This window comes from Sciurus carolinensis, chromosome 14 (genome assembly GCF_902686445.1).
Source record: "Sciurus carolinensis chromosome 14, mSciCar1.2, whole genome shotgun sequence".
In the NCBI taxonomy this organism is placed as follows: Eukaryota; Metazoa; Chordata; class Mammalia; order Rodentia; family Sciuridae; genus Sciurus; species Sciurus carolinensis.
Window position 1 is genome coordinate 44751293 of NC_062226.1, and position 9233 is coordinate 44760525.

The 9233-nt window shown below is 31.5% G+C and overlaps 1 protein-coding gene across 1 annotated transcript in view; it reads left to right on the forward strand.

Moving 5' to 3' along the window:
• Positions 1-8207, forward strand: part of Caap1 (caspase activity and apoptosis inhibitor 1) — a 55117-nt gene extending 46910 nt beyond the window's left edge. Inside the window, exon 6 of the mRNA XM_047525853.1 lies at positions 4947-8207. Coding sequence (XP_047381809.1) covers positions 4947-5293 — 347 coding nt within the window. The 3' untranslated portion in view covers positions 5294-8207. The remainder of the gene's footprint in view (positions 1-4946) is intronic.
• Positions 8208-9233: the final 1026 nt, after the last annotated feature.

Genomic DNA, 9233 nt, shown 5'->3' on the forward strand with positions numbered 1-9233 from the left:
ATTTAGCTAAATCTGTTGATTCTTTTCCTTTGTGAATTTTCCTTTTTGTTCCATTTACTTAGGAAAGACTATTAATCTTATCCTCAGTTAATTTATAATTGTTATGCTATACTATTTAAGTATCTCACTGTTACTTCAGTGGGTAATCTGCAGGAATGGGAATATATATGCTCGAGTTTGCCACCTTTAGCAGGAATTCTGTGCTTTGTGTGGGGGGGGGTTGGGGGGAGGTGGTCACAGACAGGAGGCCAACGTGGTAGAATGTGTGTTCTTGAGTAGTTGACCAAGGTGTCAGTCACAGAAAAGAATGCTCAATAAATTCCTTTATTATTTTTTCCTTGAAAAATCTTTTGACTCTTCCTTTGTCTTCCTTTCATTATTGTCTAAAGCCAAGCTCTTTAAAGTCCTATAATCCTTTCACACAAGTAATTTGCTTGTTTCCTTTATTTGTATTGCTCTGAAGTGTGTTAAATGGTATGTAATATTTTAGGGATCACCCATCTTACTGGAGGAGCAGAATTAACATAAGGAATATATCATATCTTTTTGTTTCTTTGTGAAATGTTTAGTTATTTTGCTGCTGTGTGACATCAGCAACTCAAGTCTAATGTTTTATTTGCTCTTTCCTGTGCTTCTTTTGGTTATTATGTTTTATTTTCTTTTTTCCTAAATAAAGCTTTTTTCCTAAATAAAGGTCTTTAATAAAGTTTGAAAAATTAAGTGGACTTAAGTTCGTAAACTTATTACTTAGTTCACAAACTGATTTTTAAGTACACATTGTGTACATCTAACTTTGTGGAAACAATTCTAAAGCTTCATTTAAATGTGTGTAAATCTCTCTTGGCTTCTATATTCCTTCTCTTGGATACAGAGTTTTGGTTGAAGCATTTGGAGAAAATCTGGCCACACAGAGAGAGATACTTAGTTAGAAAATGGAGAAGAATTTTTAATAATCACTTCAGATAATTGTGAATATTCTTTGATACTAAACCCAAATTCCACAAGTGATAGTTTTTTAAAGGATAGTTGAAATTTGAGTCTGAAACCATATCAGTGAATGTTTTGTACTGTTACATTAAAATTCATTGATTAATTTGCATTCTGGATTGATCTTTTACTTACACATAATTTTGTGACATCATACTTTTTTTTTGCTTAGAAGATATTAGTTCACCAACTATGAAGATTTTCCAAACATTGATACATTTCACTATATAATACCCAAAAAAACCACATTCATTAATATACCACTGATATCATAAAAAAACTTTTTTTAAAAGAAATTGGTTGTATTATGATAGTACATGATAGTGGGATTCATTGTGACATTGTTGAATTCTTATATAACTTAAGAGAATACTCATTTCCTCTAAATTCATACAAATGTTTGTGTATATGCCCACACGCATGCAGAATGGCAGGTCTGAAGGACAGAAGATAATCACACTGCAGTTTTAAGCCCTTGGGGCATTTTGGATAAAGTTATTTCTTTAAAAAATGTCTAGTGTTTACCCTTTCTACTTTGAGAATCAAAACTGATAGGAAAAAAACTTAAATTTTCCATATACCAATGATGAGAATAAATTGTTTTTGGAAATGTATTCAGGTTTGCACATGGTACTTTTAAAAATGATCTACTAATTCAGTAAAGGAATGATGGAGATGGAATGATGAAAATTAAGGAATAGTGGAATGACCTGAAGTATGGTTATAAGATCTTCAAAGACTTTGTTTTTTCCTATCATATAAGTTACTTTACTTGTTCTTAACTTTGTGAAATAAAGTGCTTTACTAAGTCATTTCACTTGTATAATTCTATGAAATTTTGACTTCTGCAGTTATTATGGACAAATGGAACCTATGAATACGTTTACAATACTGTGTTATAAAAAAAAAACTGGGTCATTTGGATTTTGAATTATTATTTTAAATGTAAACAGAGCACCAAATATATAGAGCACCATTTCTTCATTGATAAGCTGCATGTACTGTTTTTTGATTTAAAAGCAAAAAAATGAAGCAGAGCTCACTTTCTGCTCACTGAAATGTTTGAAACACATCCATAGAGAAAATAAATGAAAAAAAAAAAAATGTGTCCAGATTTTTTTTGCTTTGAAATATTGGGCTTGCATAAGTAAATATTTTGATCCTGAATCTTTAATGCTAATAACTTTATAAAATAAAGATTTTTATTATGTTAGTTCAGGGAATAGTGACTCTTTAGCTGGGATTCTTTCCTAAATAAGCTTACTTAAACAGTCTTAAAAATGATATGAATTAAGTGATAGTAAATAGCTTGGTGCTTCTTCGCCACTAAGAAAGTATTTGAAAGTGTAGACCTCCTCTCCAGGAAAATAAAATAAAATAAAATATAATGAACATAATAAACATTTTCCTTTTAAAAAATTATACTCATATATATTCCTGTAGTCTTTTGTAGAATTATAAGCTGGTGGTACATGACAGTGACAGGTAGATTTGCCTTTTATGTCTTCATGATCTACTATAACAGATCTTCCCTTATTTAATGAAAATATCTTCAGTTTTGCTATCAGTGTTTAACTTATCTCCATATAAATTCAAAACAAATTAATTTCATAAAAATTCTGTTACTTCTAATTTTGTGACAGCATATGTGGGATTGTGAGTTGACATAGTTGTGTCATTAGACACTGATCTCTGGACTCATGGAATAAGTAAACCTTAGTTGTAAAGTCTAGACCTTTCTTTTCTTTTCTCCAAAAACAATCTATTATCAAAAAAGTGTTTGGTAAGAAATAGTAGAGCATAATTTACTTTTGTGGCTATGACTATAGGAAATTTCTTTTGACTTAATCCACTTGATGAATATGTTAAGTGAAAAATGAGTGGTAACCGTATCTTGGGGAAAGAAAGAATAGTTTACTGACTGTGTATTTTTCTGTAGATTTAGTTTACTATTATGTTATGACCTTGGACTTTAAAGATACTCTTGGATAATTTTCTTTCTTTTTTTTTAAATTTGTACTTTGAGATAGGGTCAGAGTTGCTCAGACTGAGCTCACACTTCCTATCCTCCTGCCTCAGCATCCCAAGTAGCTGTGATTACAGGATCACGCCACCACATTTGGCTTTCCTTCATTTTCGTAGCAGAGAAATTGAATAGGTTAGGGTCTGCCCAAATGACATACTTAGTGGCAGACTAAGAATTAGGAATAAAGTATCCCATCTTTCAGATTTCCCCCCTCCTGGTCATCCATAATATTCTTCTGTTCTGTTCATTATCTAATAATAGAAAAACAAATCACATTGTTCATAAATTTGTTTTAAAATATTTTGAAAAGACTGCAAATTTTCATTTCAAAGTAGTGACTACAAATTTAGAATGGTAGGTTAAAGTCTGCTAGGGACTAAAATTAACTTTCTGAGCTTTGAACAACTCAGCACTTCTTAAATTTGTTTTTGTTTTAAGTTAGAATACTTACTATAAAGCATTATTTCTTTTTTTTTAAATTTGTTCTTTTTAGATATACATGACAATAGTAAATCTTTCTTTCTTCCTTCCTTCCTTCCTTCCTTCCTTCCTTCCTTCCTTCCTTCCTTCCTTCCATCCTTCCATCTATCTATCTATCTATCTATCTATGCTGGAGATTGAATCCAGAGCCTTGTGCATGTGAGGCAAGCACTCTACCTGCTGAGCTATATCCCCAGCCCATAAAGCATTATTTCTTTTTTTTAAATTTATTTTTATTGTAAACAAATGGGATACATCTTGTTTCTCTGTACATGAAGTAGCATTATCTCTTAAGACAAAAGGCTATATTCGTTTTTTCTGTAAATTTTCTCTTGTTATTTGGAAATACTTGCTGCTTTGGGAAGTTATATAAAAGAGTCCCTGGCATCAGATAATTAAAATTCCAACTATATTTTTATGCATGTTATTTGTAGATGCAAAGTAATTTATTGATTTATTTTCCACTTTAATTTTGGAATAGGAAGTGATTTTTTAATTATAAGGATATAGGAAGGTTGGTCAAAGTCAGTAAATTATTATAAAACAGTGGAGTAGAATTGTCTTTCCTGTATGTTTTATTATCAGAATTTTCCATCTATTATCTGTGTTTTGTAAATAAGTTGTCCTTACTATTAAAGAAAGTTATCAAAGCCAACATTTTGGAAATCTCTACTTTTTCAAAAAAATTAGGTACTTAAGAGATAAATAAATTTGAGGTATAAATGAGTATTTAAATGTTATAAATGATGCTGGAGCTAAGTGATATTCAGCATGAAGCTGAGGTGGTTGAAATTCATAATCTATTTATAATTCAAGGTCTTAGTATCAGAGAAGTTTTAGAACAAATGCATTTTTAAAAATCATGGTGTATTAATTTTATTAATTAAAACCCTCTTCATGGAGACTTACTTTATCTTAGAAAATGGCCTTAGGCGTTCTCTTTTAATTTATTGATTCAGAACCAAGTGTTTGAAAAAGAATATAAAAAGATTTGGGATAATTGCACATGGTGTCCAGCTTGCTGATGATATTTTCCTTTTTTGTAGTTTATAAAGCAAAGTATTTTAAATACCTTCTAGAAGGAAATTTTACTTCTTCAATAATAAGTATTCTATCCAGAAGTTTCCACCATCAGCTTTCATTTAGTAATGTGGAAGCCTCATTGTGACGTAAAACATTGCAACATTTTATAAGGAAGAGAGATCGTGGGTTCTCCATATGATGGAGCATGTTTCCCAGCATTTCTGTGTTGTAATAAATTGCAGTGAAAAATAGAGTTTAAATGAAATTTGATCTATTTTGAAACTTGAGTCAGTGGGGGGGATAGTGGAATGTGCTTGGTATTCCATGGTGGGAGGTGGGATCCAAGTAATCCTTTAGTCATGAATAGTAAGGAAATTTCAACACAGGACTTTTAGGTTACAAGGTTCTTTCTCATTTTTTGTTGTTACAGGCAAAGGGGAAGATAGTGATGTACTCAGTATAAATGCAGATGCTTATGACAGCGACATAGAAGGCCCATGCAACGAAGAAGCAGCTGCTCCTGAGGCCACAGAAAATACAGTCCAGAGTGAAGCTGGTCAGATAGATGACCTAGAAAAAGATATTGAAAAAAGTGTGAATGAGATTCTGGGACTGGCAGAGTCTAACCCAAAGGAACCCAAAACAGCCACCCTGACTGTTCCTCCACCAGAAGACGTTCAGCCTTCAGCACAGCAACTGGAACTGCTAGAACTTGAGATGAGGGCAAGAGCAATTAAGGCCCTAATGAAAGCTGGTGATATAAAGAAACCAGCCTAGTTATTTAACTTGAGTTCGAATTTTAGGTGTGTTTGAATGATGAAACCACATCATATAATTTTGTATCTGAAGTTTATTTGGGGTCTTACGTGGTATTTCTCATGTAACCCAATTAGGTAAACTAATCCTAGGCCTGAAATACTTATGGTTTTTGTTTTGTTTTTTAAACTTTTGAATTATAGGTGTGTGTTTGAATTCATGGCACATATAATTGGATAGCCTGGATCCTTTTTTTAGATGACTAATTAGCTATGTCCGCAAATACTGTCTTCAAAGCCTTTAGGAAAGAGTCATGGTTTTTTTTTTTTTCCTTTGTTTTTAAATGTTTTGGCAACAGACCCAAAAGCTTTAAGAAAGATTGACCAAGCATGTTTCTCTTAAGGCAACTTGTATTTTGCAATAAATATTAAATTTTTGCTTCTAGATTTGTTAGTGATTTTAAGAAATTCAGTTATGTGTATATGTAATTTTAAAATATGTACTGTTTTGAAGATGCCATCTGTGAATATGGATTCCTAGTTAAAACTGAGTATAGTTTTTGTTGTAAGGCTTAGAGATCTGCCCTTCATGACTGAGTAAAACTTTTTTTTATAAAGAAAATAAGAACTCAGTTTAAGGCAATTTTTAATAACAGAATTAATTGCCCATATTAAATTGCAGCAGACAAGCCATCCCAACAGGTATTTGATCCTATTGGACACTTGCTTCAAGTTTTTCTTTTTTTGTTTTTGTTTTTTACTTCAATAAAAAGGAACAACTTTTGATTTACATTCCAAGCTGTCAGGAAAAGGAGACTGTATCTTATTCTACAAGGTTTCATCTGATGGTGTTGCTTGAAGATCTGATGTGCTATAATTCCATGAATCAAAAACAATAAAAGACTTACCATTCTGGATGTAAAGACTTTTGATACTTTTCCAAAAGCAAAGTTAATTTCAAGGACTTTTGATAATTTGATGTTACAATTAGTCTAATTTTGTATAGTTTTTGTAAACAAATTAGCATCCTGCCACAATTACAAATGCTTTCCTCCCATTGGTAAATGCAGTTGTTTGATACCAAAATAAATTTAGATAGGGCTCCTTAACTTAAAATAAATTAAATTTTTTCTAAAATATAAATCTGGAGCTGTTTTTGTATTAGAAAACAAATGTAGTATATTTTATTTATAAGCCATACTGTACTGATATAGTATGAGGGTTTTCCTTATATATACCTTGCAGGGATTGTTTTACTAGCTGACTTAATTATATGTTTATTTTAGAGGCTTTTAAAATGAAAACAGAGGACATTTGTGAAACATTGGCAGTGCAGTTACAAATTTCCTTTTTGTTTCTGAACATGTTTTTAAATAATCCTATCACTATCTTCCTCTTTGAATCTAACGAGGCACAGAAGCCTATATCATTTGAAATGTTTCTTTTAGGCTGGTAAATGTGGAGATGAGTTAAATAGTGCTCACAGTTATCATTTCACCATGAAAAGGCATTGATTATGATAAAATAATCCTTCTAGTCTAGCTTAAGCTAAAAGTTAAAATAATAAAATAGTACCAAATAAGCTTTATTGCTGCTTACTAATTTTAAAATATGATAAATGGCATTTGTGTGATTAAACCTAAGAGTAGGAAAAGGTCTGTGTATTATAGATGATTAAAGCCATCACCTTGTGAAGCAGTGTGTGTCTTTTCTGTTCAGTGTGCAAAATGCTTTAGAGAATATTTGATTGGAGTAGATATGTGTGAGACAGAATCAACTGAATGAGATTCCTACCTTTAAAAAAAAAAAGACCAAAAAAAACCCTTTTTTCTCCTTCTTTGTCTTTTTTAATATGAAAAGACTTCAGAACTTTTTGAAAATGACTTTAGAGAATAAGTTTGTTTTAGAAATGCCTAATGGGAAAGTGCCTCGTATTGATCTGAGGCTGCCATTTAAAAAGTCAGCTCACAGGTATTTATTGAATGCTTCTAAGGTCTTCAGTCTTATTCAAATCTTAAACCCAGAGATGTTATAGATTTTAGCATGGGATAGACTGATGAGTAAAGATAAACCTGTTACTTATTTTTATGCCTGATTCTTTCCTTTTATTAAGGTAAGGAAAACGTGTAGGTAATATTTAACTGGTAATTAAGCTAAAAGAAAAAAATGGCAGCCAAATTTTCCATTTAAGTCAACTAATTCTAGTACTTGAATTGGGATTTGACCCAAATCTTGAATGTTGTATGGCAACTGATAACAGGTCCTCTGCATTAATGAGCAGCTGTCCCAAGCAGTAGGCCTTGGATCACTTTGAAATGTTCTTACATATTGACATATATTTTGAAAGTTTATTGCCCTGTTACTAGTAAAACATTGCAATTATGAAAAATCACCCCAAACCCTCAAATCTTTCTATTGAACACCACCAGTTCCTTAAGATTATCAGGTAGTATATCCTTTCATTATAAATCTTTTTGCCAAAACCAGTTTTCAGCCGAATGTTAGATCCTGGGGCATGATTAGTTATCAGAGTAAAGTCATTCTGAATCACTGGAAAAGTAATACATATTGTAATAAAATATACATTTTGCAATGTAGAAAAAGAAGGGGTGAACCTGGTGTTTGGATCAAATATTTGGGCAGCCTGAAAGTTTTTAAAAAATACTCAATTCAATACCATCATAAAAAGAAAGAAAAGAATCCAGGCATAAATACTTTGCTTTGATCATATCTAATTCTGAAAAAGACAAATGTTTTAACTTAAAACTTCACTTTTAATTTTTCTTTTTATATTTAGGTAGACTTCTTTCTTAAAGTAATGAGTACACCAATAGGAATTCAAATTTTCTTGATATTTGATAACTAAAGATGCTCTGAGATGAAAAGAAGGTGTGAGTTAAAGAGCAGAGGGTCTGATTCTGCCCTAACCAGCTGTGTACAAATGACCATAAAATGAGGGAAGAAAATTATTAACCAAATATATGATTTCTTTCAGCTCTATTGATCTGTGATACTAATACACATAGTAAAATTTATAAAAACAGAACTCTTTTTGAGTTTTATTTCTTATATCCTCCAGTCCCCTCCCCCTCCATTTCAAAATGAAGCAATCTTTTTAGTCTCTCTGTTCCTTGCTATTGCAGGATGTGAACATCAATCTAGTTTCCATTTTTTTTCTCCCTTACTGCAGTCTTCACTGTCAGGATCTCTTGGTAAGTATACTGCTTATAATTACTCACTTTGGTCCATAAACCTAGGTTATCCTTAACTTCTCATTTTATTTATTTTAAAATAATACATAAATTAAGATTTTTTTTTTTCCCAAAGATTCTAGTGAAAAATAACACTTTCCCTTTTCTGTCCTTTTTATACCTAGCTATTGCTACAGAGAGGTAACCACTTTCAAGTCTTTTAGCTTTTCTTGTAGTATTATCTTTGTGTTGCTAAATAATATGATTATTATGCTGTTTCCTGATATTTCAGTCTTAGATTTTTCCATTTTCTATTTTGGAATATGAAGATAAAGCTCTAGTTCCTTTGCCTCTCCCCAAAACATATCTTCCTTCGTCCTCCCAGTACAGTGCAGTTACATTACACTTTCTGGTAAAGTTAGTGTTCAACAATTATACTATTTTGACTCTGGAATTACTGTGAACAACTAAGCTGTATGGTATCTGTAATTGCATTTCCTTCTTTGGTCCAATTTTTGTTTTAAATTTTTTGGAATTAATATAATTGCCTTATTATTTCTTTTGCTCAGTATTTTATAGAGCAGACATTAACTTTTACCCAGGCTATCCTCTAGAAGTGCAAATCTCTTAGTGGGTTCAGATACATCGTATAATGATTTTTTTCTTAAAAGACATTCCTCTGGAGCATTCTGTTCTTTGATAATCTTAATTGGTTGCTCTTAACTTCATATTGGAGCCCCCATTTCCTGAATTCTGTCTTTTTCTTTTGGC